Here is a 22,174-nt window from a genome sequence, read left to right as displayed (position 1 = left end):
AAAGTGTGCTGACCCCTGGTCTATATAACTGGAACAGTGAAACTTCCTGGCAAGGTCACTATGAAGCTGTGCAGCTTACAGGTAAAGTGCCTGGCACATAGCACGCTATCTAACTAGTTGCCATTATGTACTCTCTCATTTAATGTTCATTAAACTCCACAGCATGCGGACTTCCCTGGTGGTCCAGTGGTTAAGACTCTGCGCTACCTATGCAGAGGGCCTGGGTTCAATCCCTGGTCAGGGAACTAGATCCCATATGCCACAACTAAGAGCCCGTGTGCCACAACAAAGATCCCGCATGCCGCAACTAAGACTGGGCGCATCCAAATAAATAAATACATACAGAAATAAATAAATAAATATTTTTAAAAAAAACCTCCCCATGATAAATAAATAAATATTAAAAAAAAAAACACCTCCCCATCATGGACATCATTATCCCCATGAAAAGTTAAGTGGCTAAGCGGCTTAGCCAGGGTCACAGAGCTAAAAAAAATCTGACAATGGCAATAAAAGGAACGAAAGCTTCTTGGAGAAAGAGCTGATTCCAAATCTAAGATAAGAAAAATACAAAGGAGGCTGGAGCATCTTATAATAGAAAGCAAGGAAGGCATCAAAGACTACAAAGAATGTGTCAGGACTCAGAAGCCAACCTGAAAAAGCACCCACTGGACAAAAATGGGACAACTGAGCAACAGTAAGAATAATACAATTGCAATGACTGATACATATCAAATATGTCTCAATTAGTGAGCTCCTACAGATACCCACAGCAACTACTACTCACTGGTGACCTTTGGGGATGCTGGGGAATTGACTCTTTACTCTAAAAACTAGTAAGTAACAGGGACAAAAATGAGCATCTTGCCTTTTCTGTACAAACTGTACCTCAGGGTAACCAAATACGTGGAGCGAAGAGGTTCTCTTCATGCAAGTATTCAAGTATTCTAGCTAACAAATAAAGGAGAAATGATAACTCCGAATATCACCACTTTGCAACCCGTGATAAACCATAAGATGAATGCGCTTCAGTGGTCACTCACATCACGGAGAGACAACCAGATACCGTGAGCCTCCCAGGAGAAGCACCATGCCAGCACCCAGGGTGCCAAAAAGTCAGATCTGAAGCTGATGAAGTCTCCTGTCTCCAGAACTAACTGTTGATTTATAGGAAATACTGGAGGCAGAAGAGCATGTTTAATCACCACCACAGGCATACATCTGGCCAATCGAGACTGGGAAACTCTACAGGACAAAGGACCCAATTTCTTCAACAAATAAATAATAGAAAAAAAAAAGGGAAGGGAACAGGGAGGGAGGGAGAGAAAGAGAGGGGAAGAGAGAGGGAACTTACAGATTAAAAGAACTCTAATTAAAGGTTTTACAACGTATAGACCCTATTTTAATCCTGATTGAACAAATAAACTGTAAAAAACTTATGAGACAATTGGGGAAATCTGAAAATTTATCGATTTTTAATGGTATTAAAACATTATTAATTTTATTAGTTACAATAATGTATTGAGATTTTGTTTCAGAAAAGTGAATTCTATTTTAGAGATATGTGCAGAGATACTGACAGGTGAAACACGGTGATTGAGCTGTGCTTCAAAATAATCCAAGGGTGGGGAGAAAAGGGAAGGACACGAAACAAGATCTGTCATAAGTTGATCATTTCTGGGTGTTAAGTACAAGGGAGATCATATGTTTGAAGTTTCCATAATAAAACAAAAATTGGACAAAAGAAGGAAAATTAACAGACCAACATTTACATAATGCTCAAAACGAGGCAAAACCCATTTCTGGAGTTAGAGACCAGATGGTGCCTACCTTCAACTTCCAAGGCTGTGACTGGGAGGAGAGTATGGGGGGCTTCAGGGTGGGGTGGGGAGTTATTTCCTGTTTCTTGATCTGGACCATGATTACATGGGTGTATTTTGTGAAGATTCATTATACAGCAAACTTACGATATATATGCTTTTCTTCATGTAGGCTAAACTTCGGGGTTTTTTAAGTTGATTAAAATAAACACCTGGCAACAGGATTTGAAACCACTTCTACCTGCTTCTAAAGTCTCTGCTCAAAAAAAGTCTCTGCTCATTGACAAGACCAGTATTTCCCAAACTGGGGTTCTAGTTTGGGCCTAGGAAAAGAAGCATCTTTGTTTGCTTAGAAAAAAGTTAAATTACATGCAAATCAAATATGTTTGGAAAACGCTGCTGACTAGACTCCCATGGAAAGTTCCAATATATTTTAACAATAAGGATCTAAGGTGTATTATGGTGAAAAAACCTGCTTAACTTTGTACAATGCAGCATTTCCCAAGCTTACACGTGAGTGTGGAACACTTTTGTTATAGGTCACGTATTAATGCTCCATCACACTATACTATAAAGGATGCAATTTTCATAAATTAAGAATAATTACCATCATAAAATACCTAAATGTCTAAGCTAGACTTATTCACAATTACGAACATGAAAAAAATATACAATAATTCTTTCAAAAACGATACCACAGCACACATACCGTGAAATGTTTGCAGGTGTACTCTACCCACACTTCGGCACAATTAATGTAGTCCTATAAAGAAAAAGTAAAAATGTCTTTACAATAAGAATGCCACGATTGACCTTATGGCAAAAGCTCATCGTGTACAAATCCCTTCAAGGGCTTTGAAAACTAAGAGTTGGTAAGTGATGAGGATTTCAAGAGTGGTTCATGTACAGAAAACTCTGGCCCACTGATAGATTTTACCCTGAGAGGTGACGTGAGAAAACATAAGTTGCCTGAAACTAATTAGACTGTCATTCCAGAATTGCTACTTGGGCCAAGACAGAAATCTGGGAGGCTCTGCCATGTCTGGAGAATGGGAAGAACCAAAGGGCAGCGGAGATAACAGTGGGGAGACCTCATCACACCTCAGTGGACACAATGACCATAGATCTGGTTGAAAATTCAAGTAATGTTTACGATGTGACTTTTGAATGTTCTGAGAAAAAATAGGCCTCCTGCCTTTAAAAACAAACCGTTGGTCCTAGAGAGGGCGATGCATACAAGTTGTAAAAAGGTTAAGAAAGCACAAAGGTTTTAGGTAAGAAAAGATGTGTTAGATTCAAGTAGAAGAGACAATGAGATGGCTACGGAAATGGCAATGACCAACTTGGTAAGGTTGTCTGCCCCAGAAAATATGCACATGGGAAAAAACTGTCAAGGAAAAACAGAGTCTGCAAGTATACCTTTTCTGTTCTGACACTTCAAGGAAAAAAAAGAAGAAATGGGGAGGGAAGAAAACAGTTATCTCATTCACACAAGAAAAGCCAGGAACATTCTAAAGTCTAACAGGAATGCTAAGGTGGACTTAACGAGGAGAGTGTGAAGTTAAAGACTGGAGAAAACTGTTATTATGAGCTTTTGATGCAAGGTTGCTTTGAAGCACTGAAGTACAGACACCAGAGGCCCAGAGGTTTTTGACTTAAATATCCTAAATAAGCTGTTTTCATTAGCCAATCAGAGTTAAGTTAAATAGAGAATTTCAACGGCTAGAGTTTAGTGAGAATTTTGCTGAATTAAACTAGGTATACGATTTTGTAAAAAAGTTTCTAATTTTTCTAAATTATATTGTTCTTAATACACTATCATAAATGTGGTGATTAGCAAGGGGTTTATAACTGGGCTCACTTCAATATTTCCTTCCCAATAAATGATCAAATCAAATGCCACATATTCACTTATTCTCTGTGTTATGGTCTGAATGTTTGTATCCCCCCCAAAATGCATATGTTGAAATCCTAGCCCTTGATGTGATGGTATTAGGAGGTGAGGCCTTTGGCAGTGATTAGGTCATGAGGGTGGAGCCCCCGATTGGAATTAGTGCCCTTATAAAAGGGACCCTAGAGAGGTCTCTTTCCCTCTTTCTGCGATGTGAGGAGGAGAAGCAGGCAGGCTGCAACCTAGAAGAGGGTCCTCACCAGAACCCAACCATGCTGGTCACCTGATCTTGCACTTCCAGCCTCCAGAAATGTGAGAAATAAATTTCTATTGTACATAAGCCACATGATCTATCATATTCTGTTACAACAAACTAAATGAACAAGGACATGCTGCTAGTAGGAGAGGAACAGTGCAGGGTGTGGTGAAGTTTGGCCACAAAGACAGCCAACAGCATTTCCCTAGTGGCAGCTACATAAATTGCTGGCACATTGCCTGAAAGGACAGTGAGGCATAAAACCCAAACCTACAACATGATAACCAGCACTACATGCATTACAGAAACTAACATCAGTTGGTCCATCTTCCCAAGACTTCCTGTGTCAGAAGTATGGGGAGAAAGAGCCTTCAGCTGTCCATTCAAGGGAAGGAAACTGGAATTCCCTTTTGCTAATCACTGGCTTGACTACTGATCTTCAATTTAGGAATATCTCAATAAATTGGTTTTTTCAAATCCAAATACAACTTGACCCTTAAAAAACGCAGGGGTCAGGGGCACTGATCCTCCACGCAGTCAAAAATCCACATATAACTTATAGTCAGCCCTCTGTATCCACGATTCCTCCGTATTTGCGATTCCACTTCTGTGGATTCAACCAACCATAGGTTGTATAGTATTTACTATTGAAAAAAAATTCCATGTATAAGCGGATCTGCGCAGCTCAAACCCATGCTGTTCAAAGGTCAACCGTGCTACAGACTGCTGTACTTCGAATGCTCTTTGCAAAGCTACAGGTCTTTTAAAGTTTCAAGTATTTATAATTTTACACTTTTGGTGCATCTTAAGGTCTCAGGAATAAGACATGCTAGGGATACAAAAATCAAAGAAATACATCTTTAAAGCTATAAGTTCTCCATTACAGATTAACAAATAATGCAATTAAAAGTGGATTTCTTTAAAAAAAAATAAGGATGATTAGCTGAAAGAGAAATTTTTTAAAAGAAAGAGTATACTGCATAACCTGGACAAAAAGCAGTCAATACAAGGTCTAAATGGTCACCCACCTGTGGATTCTTCAATTTAGTGATAACTTTCCAAGCTTCATTGAGAATCTGAAGTCGATCACTCTCAGGAGGATTAGCCAAGGCCAAGTTTAAGCCCAGTGAGCGAAAGAGAAGATGCTAAGAAATACAACAAACCATTACGATCCTGGAGATGTACAATCAGAGTAACTTGAGGCAATAAAGGAAAAGGCTGTAACAGTTGGCCTGTCTTGAGGTTAATCTTCCAACAACCGTTTTCTGAAGTTCTACCACAGACCTGTGCAAGTTAGACTGAGAAGCTCAAAACAGAGAGCTGGCTCTGTGTACTGGTCCAACCTGTGGGCCATAATATTCTCCTGGACAAAGCTTTTCATAAATAATAAGTGAAGATACAGTTTTAAGGATGTAAGACCAAAGTTCTTCCTAAATATTTCACAGTGAGCTAATTTGACAGATTTAGGACTCAAGGAGGCCTGACTCGCGGCAATTACACGTGTCTCACAACCCCAGTCGCTAACTCATTCTCCATCGTACTCTTCAGAAACAGAGCCCTCGCTTGTTTTCCTGTTGGCTGGAGCTTCCCCTGACTCCGAACTCTCTCTCCCTGGGGAGCTACTGGGCAAACATTGCCTATTTGTTCTCCGCTAAGCATTAAGTCAAGAGCCTACCTTGGGGAAGCCAGACTCATCGCACTCTTTAATCATGCCGATGAAATCCATGGACCTTGTGGCGATGAACTCGGCCCGGAAAGCTGACATTACGGAATTCAACAGCAAGGCACTGAAAGACACACACACATGCCCCACGTCAGCAGAGCTTCCCCTTAATGACAGTCGCTTTCATTTTAGGATGTATGTTGTTGGGAAAGATGACTGACAGCCCTTTAATGGTAAGGGTGGAAAAATAAGAAGACAGACTGGAGTAACAAGGCCACCTCTAGAGGCTGACTCAGTGTTTTATGCATATTCAGAACTTAATATTCAACTGACTGGAAGAATGGATGGATGGGTGGATGGATGAGTGAATGGGTAGATGGATCAATGGATGGACAGGTAAATAAGAAAGTAATCAAATCCATTTAAACAGAAGAAAACTGAGCCTTCAGTGCACAAATAAAACTAAGCATTAAGTAAGAATATTGATCCAAGCTGCAAATATATATCCGCATCTCTTATGAAAAGCACTGTTCTAGGACCTAGGGACACAGTGGTGAACAAAACCCACTCCGGGCTGCTCACACATCTGCCACCAAAAGGAGAGCAGAGGAGAAACCTCTTATGCCTGGTAGACAGGAATTCGAGTTTATCCTGACCTTATCACTTATCACAGCCCCACAGGGAAAGAACTATTATTATACCCATTTTACAGAGGAGGAGACAGAAGCACAGAGGGGTCAAAGTAAGTGACCCAAGGTCAGAAAGCTAAGAAAGAGTGGAGCCAAGATCTGAAGCCAGGCACCTGGACTCCAGCATTCCTGACCTCCATGCTATCCTGCTTCTCTGTTGGCCCTCTTGCCCATGCAAGCATGCCAACCTCAAAAAAAAGCAACCAAGTCCATTTTCAAACACAGGCTTTATGAATTTCAAAATACTTACTTGTTTGCTAGTTTCTTACATCTCTCCATCATTTCGGTTAGCAGAGCCTAATCAAAAAAATGATAAAAACCATCAAGTTGGAGGATCTAAAGCAACACTTCTCATGAACAGATTTCCAAAGCAATACTCTAAAATAAATACAGCCACATGCCCATTTCTATCTCAGTGCCTGGCAGGGATGGGGAAGATGAAGGAGAAAACAAGCTCACTCTTGTGGCATTTAGTATAATGGATAAGAGCTGGGGCCCTGGCCTCAGGCACACTTGGGTTCAAATCCAGTCTCACCAACTACTTTTCCTCATCCTTAGGTAGATGATACCGACCTGTGGTACCATCCCACCTACAGATTACTGCAGGATGATGAAAGTGGTACCTCCTATGCTCCAGGGCACCAAGAATGAAATCTGCTTTACTACTCACCTCCTCTAGACCCCCCTTTTTCCTCCCCATTTCACGAGGTGTCTGTGAAATTCTCAGTAAAACAAATAACAAACACTGGGCCAGTACTTGGTGCTGGCCAGTCACGGTGAGAAGCACTTGGCACTCATGATGTCACTTCTCACAACCACCATGAGGCAGGCTCTCTATTCTCCCATTTCACAGATGAGAAACCAAGCCACTGAACAGTGATGTGCTTGGGCTAAGGTGACACGGCTAGTTACGGCGGGCTGGATGTGACCCGGGCAGTCAGGCATCAAGGGCCATGCTCTTCACTATACTTCCTCTCCATGCATTTTGAAGGACATTTTTTTCCCCAAAAGGAAGTAAATGTTTTACTCATTGGGATACTATTAATGGCTTTAGAGCTATCTTAAGACAATTACGTATCTTTAAAAGAGCTCCTATTTTTTTAAAAAAATCAATGGAAGAAGTCTCCAATAGGGCAGTGGTTTGGGGAAGGTTTTGAATGGCACAGGCAAGGTCAATCCCAAGACAAAAGAGCTGGTAACAGCAGCATCAACACTGAGAACTCACCAGGCGCACAGCACTAGGCACTGGGCTAAGCACTTTACATACCTTTTCCCATTTACTCTTCACAATGGTCTTTGAGGCCCATGTCAATTATCAGCACTTTACAGACGAGGAAGCCAAAACTCAGCTAGGTTAAGCCACTTCCTACTAAGCGGTAGAAATGAGATTTGTACCTAAGTCTGGCCCAGGAGGCAAAAGATAAAATCAGTCTTCTTTAGTGAAATTCTACCCTTTCCAGCTGTGGCCCTCTGTATCCTGGGTGCTGCCTGAATAATTAAGGTGGTAGTTGCTTGTGGAGATACTGTCAGTACCCCTTACTCCAGAACCCTGATTTTATTCAGATTTCTGTCTCTGCCAACAAAATACAGGTTGGGTCCTGTTATGGAGTGAATTATGTCCCGTCCAAATTCATATGCTGAAGCTCTAACCCGCAGTGTGACTGTGTTTGGAGATGGCGCTTTTAAGGAGTTAATTAATGTTAAGTGAGGTCATAAGAGTGCGGCCCTAATCCAACAGGACTGGTGTCCTTATAAGAAGAGGATGCACAGATGATAAGACCAGGAGAGGACACAGTGAGAAGACAGTGGACTGCAAGCCAAGGAGAAAGGCCTCACCAGAAACCAACCTTGCAGGCACCTTGATCTTGAACTTTCCAGCCTCCAAAACTTTGAGAAAATAAACTTCTGTTGTTTAAGCTACCCAGTCTATTACGGAAGCCTGCTAAGGTCTGAATAGCCACCTAATTCCCAAGTTGATGGTGTTAGAAGGTAGAGTCTTTTGGAGGTGATAAGGTCTTAAGGGTGGAGCCCTTATGAATGGAATTAGTACTCTTATAAAAGTGGCCCAAGAAAGCTCCCTTGTTCCTTCTGCCATGTGAGGACACAGCATGAAGACAGCTGTCAGTGAACAAGGAAGTAGGCCCTCACCAGACACTGTATCTGCCAGCATCTTGATCCTGGACTTCCCAACCTCCAGAGCCATTAGAAATAAATTTCTTTTGTTTATAAGCCACCCAGTTTGTGGTGTTTTCTTAGAGCAGCCCAAACGTACTAAGCAAAGTAATACAGGCCCAAGCCAATCACGGTGGTCCCATTCCCCTTGCCAGTGGTAAGTTTAGACAGGGCACATGACCCATTTCTTGCTACTTAGATGGGGGCTTAGAGGAAAAGTTTCCATTTTTTTTTTTGGCCACGCTGCACGGCCCATGGGATCCTAGTTCCTTGACCAGGGATCGAACCCAGACCCTCAGCAGTGAAAGCACCGAGTCCCAACCACTGGACCGCCAGGGAATTCCCAAAGTTGTCCTTAAAGAGGAACCGAAGACTCCTCATCTTTCTGCCTTCGGATGCTGCCATGTATGGACATTACGTGTGGAATGGCTACAGCCACTTTGCTGCTATCTGGGGATGGCAGAGCAGAGAAAAGAACGGAACCTGCCTGGCCCAGAGCCTTCACTGTTATTCAACAGAACACACTGAATTATTTTTGAAGGGCCAGTTAGGTGTTTGTTCCTTGCAGCCAGCATCCCAATTGATGATAAAATTGACAATGTCACAAATGGCTTCCCAAACCCACTCATGAGGATTTAATATTTGAAAAGTCATTCATGAAGACCAATATCAAAGTGGTTTCTGGGAAGACTGGGAAAGAGATATTCTTATAATGATCACATTGATACTCCTTAACATGCACAAATAATCACTCACTCAACACCTGCCTGTGAAGCAACTTTAATGTACTAGCCACTATTTTAGGCACTGGGAATAGCAGTGAGGAAATCAGACAGAAATCCATGATCTTAGATGCTTATTCTCTCTTTCATACATACACATGCAAGTGCACATGTGCACACACATGCACAAATGAATGAGCTATCTTGGCCCACCACTTCTGAAAAGACGAAATAGGGCAAATGCTAACATATGGACAAAGTGTTCTGGCCATTAAGACAAGACAAATGCTTTAAAAGTTCTCTTTCCACAGGAGATGAATGCATTAAAAATGCATCCAAGAATATAACTTAAAAAAAAAAAAAAAGGGCTTATTGTCATTACCCTTAAGTGTCCAGGAGCCAAATGCTATATAGATCCCAGGAAGGTCTGTTAGAGGTTATTAATTTTTTTTTCTGGGAAGTGACAGGATTGATTATCTTTGGCAAGAACAAGATGAACAACAGTTCAAAGCAGACTGAGATCAAAAAAAGCCTATTGGCTGAGATAAACCATTGAAAAACTTGCAGCTCTGAATATATGTTCACAGGCACATCAGAACTTGAAGATTCATTAGGCCCCTACATTTCGTTTGTTTATATATTTGTTTTTTATAAAAATTATAAAAACAAGAAATGCTTATGGACAGAAGTTCAAATAATATTGTCATGTATGAAGTAAATTATGAGTGCCCTCCCTCCCAACTCCCACTTCCTAGGGATCAACAGTGTCAACATTTGGTGTTTATCCTTCTAGGCCTTTGTCTATGCCCTACGAATACGTAGCTGTTGTTGTAGAAGACTTTTGTTCTGTTTTACAGAAATGGATAGTCTTATACACATTGAGCTACAATTTGCCTTTTTCACTCAAGAATCTAGCACGGGCCTCCCTCCTCCCGTGTTAGTACACACAAATCTACCTCATTCCTTTTAATGCCTGAGGAATCCACATCATGTACGTAACTATTTTTCAAACTGCTCCAAATTGATGAAGTTTTTTAAATGTTTTATTTTTAACCAATTATAGCCTCATGAGAAATTGCAGAAATAGTATAGGTGCTGGGTACCATCACCCAGCTTCCCCCAGTGGTAACACCTTACATAACTATAGTGCATTGTCAAAATCAGGAAACTGACATTGGTATAATATAATTAACTAGACTATTTCACCAGGTTTTTCATGCACCTTTCTTTTTGTGGGGTAAAGGGTATATCTTTGTGACACTTCATTAACATATTTGGATTTGTATAGCCACCATCACATTTAACTACTGGATTTTTAAGGTTATCTCCAGATTAGGGTTATCTACCCACTTCAAAAGTATAGGAAAAGAAAAAAGAAGTTGGGTCAATAACACATTTCTGTTTTCTAAACTGAGATTAACTCATACGCAGCCCAGAGTGCTCAGAAGATATGTACTTATACTTTTACTAAATAGCCTTCCAATCAGCATTTACAATTATTGCTCCATAAAAAAATGAACTAAATGATACACATATCACATTTTCCTTATTTTTCTAGATGAAACAAACATGTAAAACAGTAGGCAAAATCATAAACTAATCTTAAAAGCTAGTATCTTTCCTCCAATCCAGAGTTAATATGGCTCAAGTCTCAAAGAAATAAAATATTTCAGTGTGAATAAAAAGAAATTTTATATCCCAGGTAATAAAATGAGAAATTAAAAATTTTTCCTTTATTTATCTTTCTCTGGGGATTTTTCCCTAATTCAAAAGAATGAAAATAACACACCTGTATGCTTGAGAGGGATTTATCATCAACCAAGACTAGTCTTAGGTTTGCATTACTAGCCTAATCATACATTAGAATGTTTAAAGGGCAATTTATAGTATGACCATTGGAGTAGCAGTCCCATGGGTCAATCTATTCAAGTCCCACCTTAAAATGTAGCAGTTAACAGGAGACACCTAGAAAGAAAGAGTCTAAAGCAGTCAAGGGAACAAATCTGTTGGTTTCAGTCACTGCCAAAATGGCTACATGACTTCTTTCTAACTGTGTGAATGTAAGAAGTTTGTAAGCCTCAGGTACCCCATCTGTAAAATGGGTATAACAGTAACACCTAGCTTGGGGAAGCTCTGAGAGTGAATTAAGATAGCCCAAGTAAAGTAACTAATACAGGCAGACCTCAGAGATATTGCAGGTTCTGCTCCAGACCACTGCAATAAAGTGAATATTGCAAAAAAGCAAGTCACACGAATTTTTTGCTTTCTCAGTGCAAATAAAAGTTATGTTTACACTATACTGTAGTCTATTATATGTGCGATGGCATTATGTCTAAAAAAATGTACGTACCTTAATTTAAAAATATTTTATTGCTAAAAAATGCTAACCATCATCTGAGCCTTCAGTGAGTCATACTTCTTTTGCAATAGTAACATCAAAGATCACTGATCACAGGTCACCATAACAAATAATCATGAAAAAGTTTGAAATATTGCAAGAATGACACAGAGACACAAAGTGAGCAAAATGCTGTTAGAAAAATGGCACCAATAGACTTGCTCAACGCAGGGTTGCCACAAACCTTCAATTTATGAAAATGCACTATTTGCGAAGTGCTCATAAAGCACAGCACAACAAAACGAGGGGTGCCTGTGGGGCGCATGGCAGAGGGAGCCTCAGAAAGAGGTGGTTAAGGGCTCAAAGCTTAGCAGCATCTCAGACCCATCTCCCCACTCCATTCTTCACAGCCAACCAACACTGCCTTCTAAACTCTTCCTGAAAGGTCACAAAATTTTCCTAACAATAGGTATTTGTTATAATGTTAAGCGAGGGAAAAGCATCATAAAATCATACAGGAAATATTTCTCATCTACAAAACCACAATTACAGAGCAAGAATGAAAGCGGAGAGAGAAATATTAAAAAGAAAATGCACCAAAACGTTAACAGTGACCAGTTATTCATGACAGAATTTTAGGTGGCTCCTTTCCTCCTTTTAACCTGTCTTTTCCAAATTCTTTCCAATGAATATGTACTCCCCCATCCATTCTGCCTCTTGGTTTTTCCATGGCTACCAAAGAGTTCTCCTCTAATCCATCTCAGATGCTTCTGCCAGTTTGATCTTCAAGCACCACTTTTTTCATATTATCCCCCTGGTCAAAAATCTTCAAGCGCTGCCTGGTCTCCACGACATGATGTTCAACAACCTCTGCTTGAGCCACTCCCAGCCAGCCTAGTCCCTCACTCTTCTCCAGTAATGCTTGTCTCCTTATCATGTCCGTCTATACAGGTCCCGTCCCTCAACCCCTCCTTACTGCCCCTATGCTCATCTCCTGGCCTTCAAGTCAGTCCAGGCTCCCATCTGCTGTTAAGGTCAAAGACAACAATGGTAACCACCCCCATCTGCCTGCTGCCTACCATGCACCAGCTCTTGGCCATGCGCTTGACATGCACTATCTGTCATCTCGTGAGAGCCCTTCCAGGAAGGTTCTATTATTAGCCCCATTTTACAGCTGGTAATACTGAAACACAAAGAGGTAAAGCAGCCCAAGGCAACACAGCCACAGTTTGAACCCAGGTCCGCCCGACTACCTGCCCCAGCCTCTACCACTTTCCTCTTCCCTCCTTCAACGGTGACAACCTGCATCACACAGCTTAGCAAGTGATCATGGGATTCCATACCAGACAAGATAAAAAGCTGCTGAAAATGATGAGAAGCTTATCAAGGGATTCGTTTTCATTGCCCAAAAGCAGGTTTTATGAAACGGTTGCTTTTTTCTCTGCAGAATGTGCCTAAAATTGGGGGCATAAATGTTTTTCACTTACTCTAATTTTAATTGTATAAGGGGAAAAAATCCTGTCTTTAAACAACAACAAAAAAGCCTTTTTGAATAATCACTCCTTGATTTTTTGGGGGGAAGGGATTTGATATTTCAATTTTGATCTGAAATTTCGTATGTCAGATATTTGCAGCTGAAGGCATTTCTCCCTTCTCTCATCTAGATAGTTCTCCCTTCCTCTCTCACATCTACCTGTCAGGTGTATTGCCAGCTGCTGCAGACAAACTCCTACATTCTGGAGGCATGGCCTCTTACAGACATACACAGCTCCAACTCCCCGGTGGACACATCCCAGCCACTGTCAAAGAGCTTTTAGGTATCATATTGCCACACACATCTTCAGCACCACACTGACATTAATTCTTCCACATTTTGAAAATGACTTTTTTTATGAGACACTGCAAGTTCCTTATTTAAATGCCCCAAGAATCAGAGTTTATTATTATTCAGGTGACCTAATTTTTTTAATCACTTCTTCTAGTGCAATAATGATTTCCTAGAGTTTTACTCCCCAGGAAAGCTCTACTCCCAGCTTCTGCCATCCTTTGAGATTACTGGCACTTAAAAGGAAGAATGCCTTATGACATGTACTTTTTGTTTTAAATCCAATTTTGCTTTTCATTAAAGTAAGGAGAAAAAAATAAGTGTTCTCATTTTCAAATGATTCCGTCTTGCTCATAGGTTTCAGTCATTCAGCTGAATTGGTCAAGTTCATGATACCTCTTCCCAGGAGCCTGGGCCAGCGTGTGGTGGCTGAGACTACACTGAAGATCACAGAGAATGGCCAGCAAGGTTTTCAAAGCATCTTCTGTTAAACTGGCTTGATTTAAAATCAATTTACTCAATGGTAAAAAATTCACCTGAAATATGAAATGTCCCTATTTTTCTCCTCATAGGATTTGGAAAATTTTAAATATATGCAAGACATTATACTTGCTGAAAAGTTAAAAAACAGGGCAAAAAAATAAGTTAAGACGATCCAAAATCTTGCCCTCCAGCGATATTCTGTCATATCTCTCTCCCAGTTCTCCTGTGCAGATATGAAAATCACGTTTGCAATCCCGATGACACAGCATTCAAGCGCTGTGTGTGGGACTCTCCACTAAGCACTGTAAACGGACTGCCTTGTTTGATCCATGCAGTAGACTAGAAAACAGGAATTATTACTGCTCCCATTTCACAGATAAAGAAAAAAGCTGAGTGATTAGGCACAAGTGACTTGGCCTCTGCTTTAGTCTGACAGCTGTAAACAACAGAGCTGAGATTCAGATTTAGGCACCCCGACTCCAGGGCCCACACTTGAACACCAGGCCACACTACCACTTACGACACACACAGTAACAGGTGTAACTTCTTTTTTTCACTTGAGCACATCAGTGTGTACTCCATCATGGGTCTCCATCATCTTAAATGGCCCCGCAACATTCCACTGAGTACACAGACCATAATTTAACCAATCCCCTTCTGATGGCTGTCTCCACTGTTTCACTAGCGTGAACACAGCTACACATGTGTATGTGTGTGTGTTTACGCACTCATCAAGTTATTTCTACTGGATATTTTAAAAAGTGGATTGCTTAGTCACAGTCGTATCTTTTTTTTCTTAACAGCTGTCAATATGTGTTTGCAGATACAGGGAAAAGACAGATGGATTTGAATTTTGCTTTACTCCAAATATCCTTGTTTTGTAGCAAGGTCTCTTTTTCCCTCACAAAGAATAAATTCTCAACCATCAACGAGAAGACAACAGAAGCTTCGTCTATCACAGTTATTGCGACAATCTGAAACTGGTGTTCCACTGAAATTGCTTCTCAGCCTTAGGGAAGAAAAAGAGTATTTCTGCTATGATTCTGACTTCACTTTAATCCCTGACAATGCTTCAATTAGACAAAAAAGAAAATAAAAAAAAATTTATAAGAGCAATTACGTATCTTGAGTTTCACTTTCCTTCCATAAAATGGAGAAAATATTATCTGCTTTACGACCTTATTAACTTATTATCAACACAAAAGGAGTGCACGAAGGTTAGTGAAGGGGCAATGAAGCCTGCTGTCCCTGGAGTCGGATTCAATGGGTTTGTGTCCAGTCACTGCCACTTTCTAGCTGTGTGACCTTGTGTAGTTATTTGGCCTCTCTGGGCCCCTACATCCCCCTCCCAGAGTTGGTAAACAAGGCAAGGCAGGAAAAGTGCTGAGCGCAGAACCAGTCACAACAGTGAGCCGTTATGAAAGGGCCCTGATTATGTCCCTGGGCACACAGGTGTAGGGCTTGTTACGACACAGAAGAGAGGAGCCCTCCTTGGTGGTGAGCTTCACACTGACGCCACCTGGCAGTTACCTCGGGGGCATGGTAGGAAATGCACTGGAAGATCCAGTCCATGGCAGGCGAGTACAAGGGGAGGTAGGATGGAAGCTCCACTCCCTGGAGCACCAGCTGGTTCTGGACAGTATCGCCGTGAATCTACAGGAGACCAAATAAACACTCAAAAGAAGGGGAAGTCACATAATAAACGAATAGCATGTAACTCACAGACTGCGCATATCTGCAAGCATCTGGATGGCCCCGAGAGAAATAGCCTGGTTTCTCAGGGTTTTTTTAAACTAGAAAAAAGCCCACAAAGTTTCCCATGTCACCAGGCTGAGCTGTTCTGGGAATGTGTGCTGTGCAGAGAAGTAACCTGATAAAATTGGAGCCAGCAGATGCTAAGAAGAAAGGCTGATCAACGGGAGATGTTTCCTGGTAACACATGCATATTAACCCTCTCTGCTTGTTCAGTACAATCAGCACGTTTTAATTGTGTGTAACAGACTCGAGTGTAATTTTATAGGGTTTACACATTCAAAGAACTTTAAGGCAATCTCGACTTGGAAAACCAACTGGGTTTTATGAATTTGTGATCACGTAGCTATTACATCAATCAGCTGCTCTGATTGATAGTGTACTCTTACCTGTTTGAATGTGAGGAGGAAGTCAAAGAAGTTCTTATTTAGGCTTTCTTTGAGATGTGGAGCCACTTCCATGCCCACCTGTAGCCAATCAAAATGAAATTACCTTGACCATGGAAAAACAGGTTGTAAATAACATATACAGTGTGATGTCATTTTTGTAAATTAAAAATATACATATAGATATAAGCAGAGAGGTCCAGCAAGTTAACTTTTATTCTTTTTGCTTATCTGTTTTCTTATTCAATAAGCATATCTTGCTTTTATAAGAAAAACCACAGAAGCTATTTTTAATGAAAAAAGGGCAACATTTGCAGTAAACACCTTAGCAATTTCCCAAAGGTAATGAAAGTATGACTGAATAGATGACCAAGGGAACAAATCAATACAGCACTAAGGAGAAATGTACTCTCAAGATCATGTATACGATATTCTCTTCCTCTCTAAAAAATGATAAACACACATGTGGCTGTACTTATTAAATGAAGCAAAAAGATTCTGGTATGTAAGAGAGTCAGCTGGGACTTCACTGTTGCATTGTTAAAATACATGGATTCATTCTTTGCTGGGCAGTCATGGAAGCAGACATAAATTTTGATGTATTTTAAGCCGGTTTTTATTAGACAAGCATGAAGCCTAACAATGCTGTAATCCACTGGTTCCTTCGTTCATTGTTTTAAAAAGATGGTAACATTTTCAGCTGAAAAAATTTGCTAATCATAGAGAAGGTGGCCAGAGCCCTAGGGTTGGATGGAAAAGTGAAGGTCTCAGCTATGGCAGGGAGTGCAAGTATTTAAAACAAAACAAAGCATCATAATGTTCCTTAAACTGAGCTCCTCAGAATACACCTCAATTCCACACTGCTGCTTTAGCACGAAAACAACTTTGTAAGGGGAGTTGCTTTCTGGGACCTGGTTCCTTCCAAGGGGGACAGATTCCTGCCACTCACCTCCCCCGCTACCCAGAGGTCATGAAAATTCATGATAACAAGGTTTTTTAGATATCTGTAAAGAATTCCTTTGAGAAGAATTATGCAAGATCCACTGGGGCGGTAAATTCCAAGGGCATCTCTATGGCTGTTGGGGATGCTTCCAAGGACAGGCACAGAGATTAAAAAAAAATACTAACAACAAATGTCAGATCCACTTCTACTGTGTTCTGATTCTATTGTCTTTCCTTCCACTAATCACTTTGTAGAAAAGGCAATAATTACCTGTTAGGCGACAGCAAAAAAAAGGCCCAGTGGACAAGCAGTGGAGAGGAACTGAAGGGGCCATGACTTGGGAGTTAATCATACTTTCCTTTAATAAGCAGCTTTGAGGTCCCCCCATGCCCTGCCTACTCAGTGCCTTTGTGGGGTTTTTTTTGCGGTACGCGGGCCTCTCACTGTAGTGGCCTCTCCCGTTGCGGAGCACAGGCTCCAGACGCGCAGGCCCAGCGGCCATGGCTCACGGGCCCAGCCGCTCCGCGGCATGTGGGATCTTCCCGGACTGGGGCACGAACCCGTGTCCCCTGCATCGGCAGGCGGACTCTCAACCACTGCGCCACCAGGGAAGCCCTGACTTTGTGTTTTGTTTATGTCTTCCCATAAAGCCAAATGAGCAGCTTGGAAATCTGCTTGGGTCTAAAAGATTTCTACCCAGAGTAGCAAGGGTAGTTACTCATGATTTCCATCTGCTGTTTCTGCCTGCCTGGCATTCATTCCCTTTGTTTCTGGAATCAGTAAAGTGGATTTGTCTTCGGGACATCAAACTTCCCTCTCAGACCAGGTCTGTGGCAGAGCTGGACCCGGCCGACCCTGAGCTGCAGGCGTGGGCACGTGACCCAGGCTCAGTCCGTAGGCATATCCCATCCCATGGCCACAGTGACTGGTCTATCTATGGACAAGGGACCCAAGGTGGTGCAGTGAGTTTCTGCCCTGAAACTCTGGCTGGAACTACTGCGGAAAAGGCACTCTTGCCACTGGAGTTCCTAAGTCAAGAGGATGGAGGTCTTTCCACCAGATGGAAAAAGAAAGCCTCAGAGTGCAGTCACACAGAGGAGAGCAGAGCTGAGCAACGAGGGAGGAGACAATTCTTGACATGGTTTGGGGGCCCTGGGTCTGCCATGCATGCACTACCTCAGGCTCTTCAGACGCAACGGCCAACAATTTCCCCCCTTTTGCTTCAAAGTACTATGAATTGGGGTTTTGCCACTTGCAAATGAAAGAATCCTTACTAATGCACACTGTCTCCTTCTTTTTATATCAGAAGATTTTCAGTAACTACCCAACCAGGGAAATCAGTGCTCTGCCTAAATTGACACAAATGATTTCAGATACAGTGCATCTCATCACCAGCTTTCCTAGGGTGGGTCTGTAATTTCTCCTCATTGCCACTGAGTTTTAAAGTTGCATCTGTCATGCAAAGGCACGTTATATGCAACAAATATCATCTTTCACTAGGTTGTGTACCTTACTTCAAACTTTAAAACTGGAACAGGTTTGTAAGGAATGAATATTTCCACCCACTTTCTGATTTCTGTTTAATAACTGTGTGTCATAAAACACACTGAGATTCTAGATCTTTATTATTCTACTATTACTGACGTCAAGGTGAGTTCAAAGAATGTGATGGGCCCTACAAGGGGAAAGGCAGCAGAGCACAAATACACAAGTGATAGTATCCTTTCATCCCACTGCAGGATCCAGGAGCATTTTGCACAGAATAGGCCCTCAGCAAACACTGACATGGCTGGAGTGTTCAAGCTCCCGATATTCCAAAGCTGAAGCTCTAGGAAACATATCTGATATTCCTGTATGAAAAATCCACACCAAGTTTCAAGCAGATGGCAATGCGTAAATGCTTCGGCCTCGGTTACTCCGAGGGAGCAAGTGCCCTTTAATGGAAAGCTTTTTCTTTCTTTCTTTTTTTCTTTTCTCCCTTATCAGGGAGTGGACCTATAAAAAGTATCCTTCCTAAGGATGTCTGCTACTCACTCTGAGGGCAATGACTGTTTGATTTCTTTGTGACACTGGAGACCACAGGGCTTCTGTCATTTGTTAGACGTCACATAAAAGAAGCAGATCAAAGGCTACGGTCCTCGCCTTCTGATTTCTTGGCACTGGAAGTCTGGGGTTCATCAGGACCCTAAAGAACAGGGACAATAACCCCTCTCTAAAGGTGAACAATGCCAACGGAACTAGCAAGGGGGACTCCACAGAAAGCTACCAGAGGCAAAGGTCCCACGTGAGTTGAAGAAAAACGAGTGTAAACTCTCCACAGGGTGCATTTTTCATAAATGAAAAACTTACTAGTTTTAAGTAGGAGCTTCACGGTGCTTTAAAGGAGAGAAAGGCTGAGTGATTTACAATCCTCACCAGCAGAGCAGCCCTCCAAGGCCAGGCGACACAGACCCTGATGCCCGCCGTCACCAGGCGCCTCTCCCTGCCAGACAGCCCTCACCAACTTGCACTCCAATCCAACTCTTTAATACAGAGACCAAAAATCTAATAAAACAATCGAATTCAAAGACAAAGGGAAAGCATGTTTCGAGTCAATGAAAAGCAACCTATCAGCCGAAAGTCTTTGGGAGCCTCCTTCCCAGCAAGAAGGGAGAAACAATTAGTTCTGAAACTTAGTTCATTTCTAAGAAGATGACCTTAAACACCCCCTAATTAGAGTTACTGGTAAGTGGGTCTACTCTGAAATTAATTTTTAAAAGGAATCCTACAGTTCTGCTTTCTGCGAACAAGCTGTGCTCTAAAATTAGCAGCTAATAAAGTCCTTCTGCCAGTGACTGGTGAGGTGGCGGGGAGGGAGAAGCGTCAACATTAGAGGAGACAGGACACAGTCACAGGCGCGAGTGCAGGGACGCAGCTTACCCTGCACAGGTAGGCCCTGGCGTACACCGACACCAGAGGGTCCCCGATCCCTCGGACCATGCAAGTCAGCCGGGGCAGACACTCTGAAATGCCCCTGTTAGAGACAAAAAGACAGCAGCATTACACCCCGTGGGAGAACTCTCTGTTCTTTCATTTTTTTTTTAATAAAAAAAGCTAGACTTCCTAAATGCAGGGGGGAAAATCAAGCTTCGGAACCAAACCAAGGTCAAAGTTTGAGTCTTCTAAGGCCATGTAACAAGTCTTTCTCTCTTGCCACGATTCATACTTTGAATGGTTTCTTTTATCTTTACCATTTGCTCAGTGCTGGAGTCTAACCTTCACTCTTTCCCTGCTTGAGGTCACATTTATTTTACTAATTTAACGATTTTTGTCCCCTGATTATTTTCCATTGACAGCTCACTCCTTGACCTTCTTGATATTTTCGTCGTATCCATATTCCTTTGGTACTGATTTGCGCCCTGTGCCACGCCCCTTCCTAGCACCTGACACCCAGCACCTCAGGCTAACATCCGCATCCCCCTCAGTGTGAACTGTGACTTATTTATTGCTCCTGCCACGTGGGACTCCCATCTGCCTTGGGCATTATTCTCCCCCAACTGGTGAGGCAAAATAACTCTTTCTTCAGCACCACAGTTATCCCCACAAACTCCCCCAGGCATTCCCAGATCCCAATCAAACACATTTGGTACACATTCTAAATCCAACCCAACTATTCCTCAGAGCTCCGTGAGTCAGCCCATGGCTTTGAGGAGTTGATTATCTAGACGGGATCCAACACCACTCAGTCTTTCAGCAGCTCTGCAGAAAGCAGATCTGGTTTCTCCCGGCTCCGCAAAACTACTCTCAGTACAATGCCTGAGGTGACCCAGAGTAGCAGAGGGCTTAGGGGCAAAGGCTTTTCCTCCTGACATCATCTTGGACAGCACCAGCAAAGACAATGAGTGAGGGCCCACAGGTGCCGCTCCCAGTATGGTGTGTCCAGCTCACCAGACCCTCACAGACCCCTTCTTAGGGCCTTGTTCACAGAGGAGACTAGGGGTCAGAGATGCTAAGTAACTTTCTCAAGACCACACAGCTAGTAATAGCAGAGCTAGGATTCAAATACAGTTGAGCTGAACTTCCATGAGTTAGTCAACCAACTGCTCCCAGCTTGAGTTTTCTTCTCTGTAAAATGGAGATTAAAAAGCTATCTCTACTTTAAGTTTTCATTTGGATTAAACGAGAAAATGGATGGAAGGTGCTTAACACCAGATCTTCTACACACTAAGTTCTCAAAGAATGACAGCTACTATTACATCGTCATTAGCATGTGTGTGTATGTGTGTGCACAGGCACATATGAGAGAGAAATGTTTTGGAAATGTATGGTCCCGGACTTTAAGAAGAGCCTTACGTTTTGGAGAGGAACTTGTTACACTTCAGGATGGATGCTTCCACATAGCTACAAAAACATTCTGTTAAGGAAGACATTTTCCAGATGGTCTGTTCCCTATGGGGAAAAGCCTAAACTATTCATGCAGAGAACTTGGTGTGTCTTCAGGAGAGGGGGCCACAGTGACTCTCAACAATCCAGAGAATTAAATTAGTGAGTGGCTTGTGGTTTCTATATTTGGTTTTCAAGGTTTTATATTTATTTATAATAAAATCTGGAAAACGTTGTATGCTGATTTATGGTTGCATGCTGAAATTTAAACTGGGTTTTGAGCACTCCCAATCGAGGCTTTATGGGGAAAAGGATGAAACACAGAGAACTAAGATTCCATTTGTGTATAAGTTGAATTCTCTGTCCTTCAACACTGGTGTTTGTGCAGAGAAGCCTGACCCTGTTCTTTTCAAGTTCTTGAAACCAGAGAAAACACAAAATGATGAAGCATTTTAATTGAGAAAATTAATGTGGGAATGTTCCTCAGGGAAACAAAAGCCTGGTACATGGCACTATAGTCAAAGTAAAAAAACAGAAAACTGGGGAGAGCCAGAGTCCAAGGACCTCGTGGACAATGTGGCTGGCCTTGTACTTCCAGGCTAGCAACCGTAACAGAACTGCATTTTCAACAGGAATTTCAGGGCAGCCCATTACATGGCTTCTATTAGCAGTGCAACTCTTGCAGCCTATCTTTAAAACCATCAGACAGAAAAAAAGGATACAATCTCGGAATGAGTTCCCTGATGGAAGCAATCTTGAAAAACCAATTTAAGCATGTTTCTTTGGCTGTGTCATTTACATTCTCTGGAGAGAAGTGATCTGTAAAACAAAAATATTATCTATCAGCCCCCTAATTCTTGGGATCTGTTAGA

The 22,174-nt window shown here is 41.9% G+C and overlaps 1 protein-coding gene across 4 annotated transcripts in view; it reads right to left on the bottom strand.

The window, feature by feature from the left end:
• The window catches only part of VPS35L (VPS35 endosomal protein sorting factor like), a 129,417-nt gene that overhangs the window by 65,323 nt on the left and 41,920 nt on the right, over positions 1–22,174 (bottom strand). For all 4 annotated transcript variants that reach the window (XM_029221840.1, XM_029221837.1, XM_029221841.1 and 1 more), the window contains exons 10-18: positions 22,025–22,121; positions 21,273–21,320; positions 19,860–19,953; positions 16,001–16,078; positions 15,390–15,512; positions 6,570–6,616; positions 5,643–5,754; positions 4,996–5,112; positions 2,530–2,583 (exon numbers count right to left, since the gene is read on the bottom strand). In XM_029221840.1, coding sequence (XP_029077673.1) covers positions 2,530–2,583; positions 4,996–5,112; positions 5,643–5,754; positions 6,570–6,616; positions 15,390–15,512; positions 16,001–16,078; positions 19,860–19,953; positions 21,273–21,320; positions 22,025–22,121 — 770 coding nt within the window. The remainder of the gene's footprint in view (positions 1–2,529; positions 2,584–4,995; positions 5,113–5,642; positions 5,755–6,569; positions 6,617–15,389; positions 15,513–16,000; positions 16,079–19,859; positions 19,954–21,272; positions 21,321–22,024; positions 22,122–22,174) is intronic.

This window comes from Monodon monoceros, unplaced genomic scaffold, assembly GCF_005190385.1.
Source record: "Monodon monoceros isolate NGI ecotype Baffin Bay Population unplaced genomic scaffold, NGI_Narwhal_1 Super_Scaffold_13, whole genome shotgun sequence".
Classification (NCBI taxonomy): Eukaryota; Metazoa; Chordata; class Mammalia; order Artiodactyla; family Monodontidae; genus Monodon; species Monodon monoceros.
This window is presented reverse-complemented; position numbering and strand designations above follow the sequence as displayed.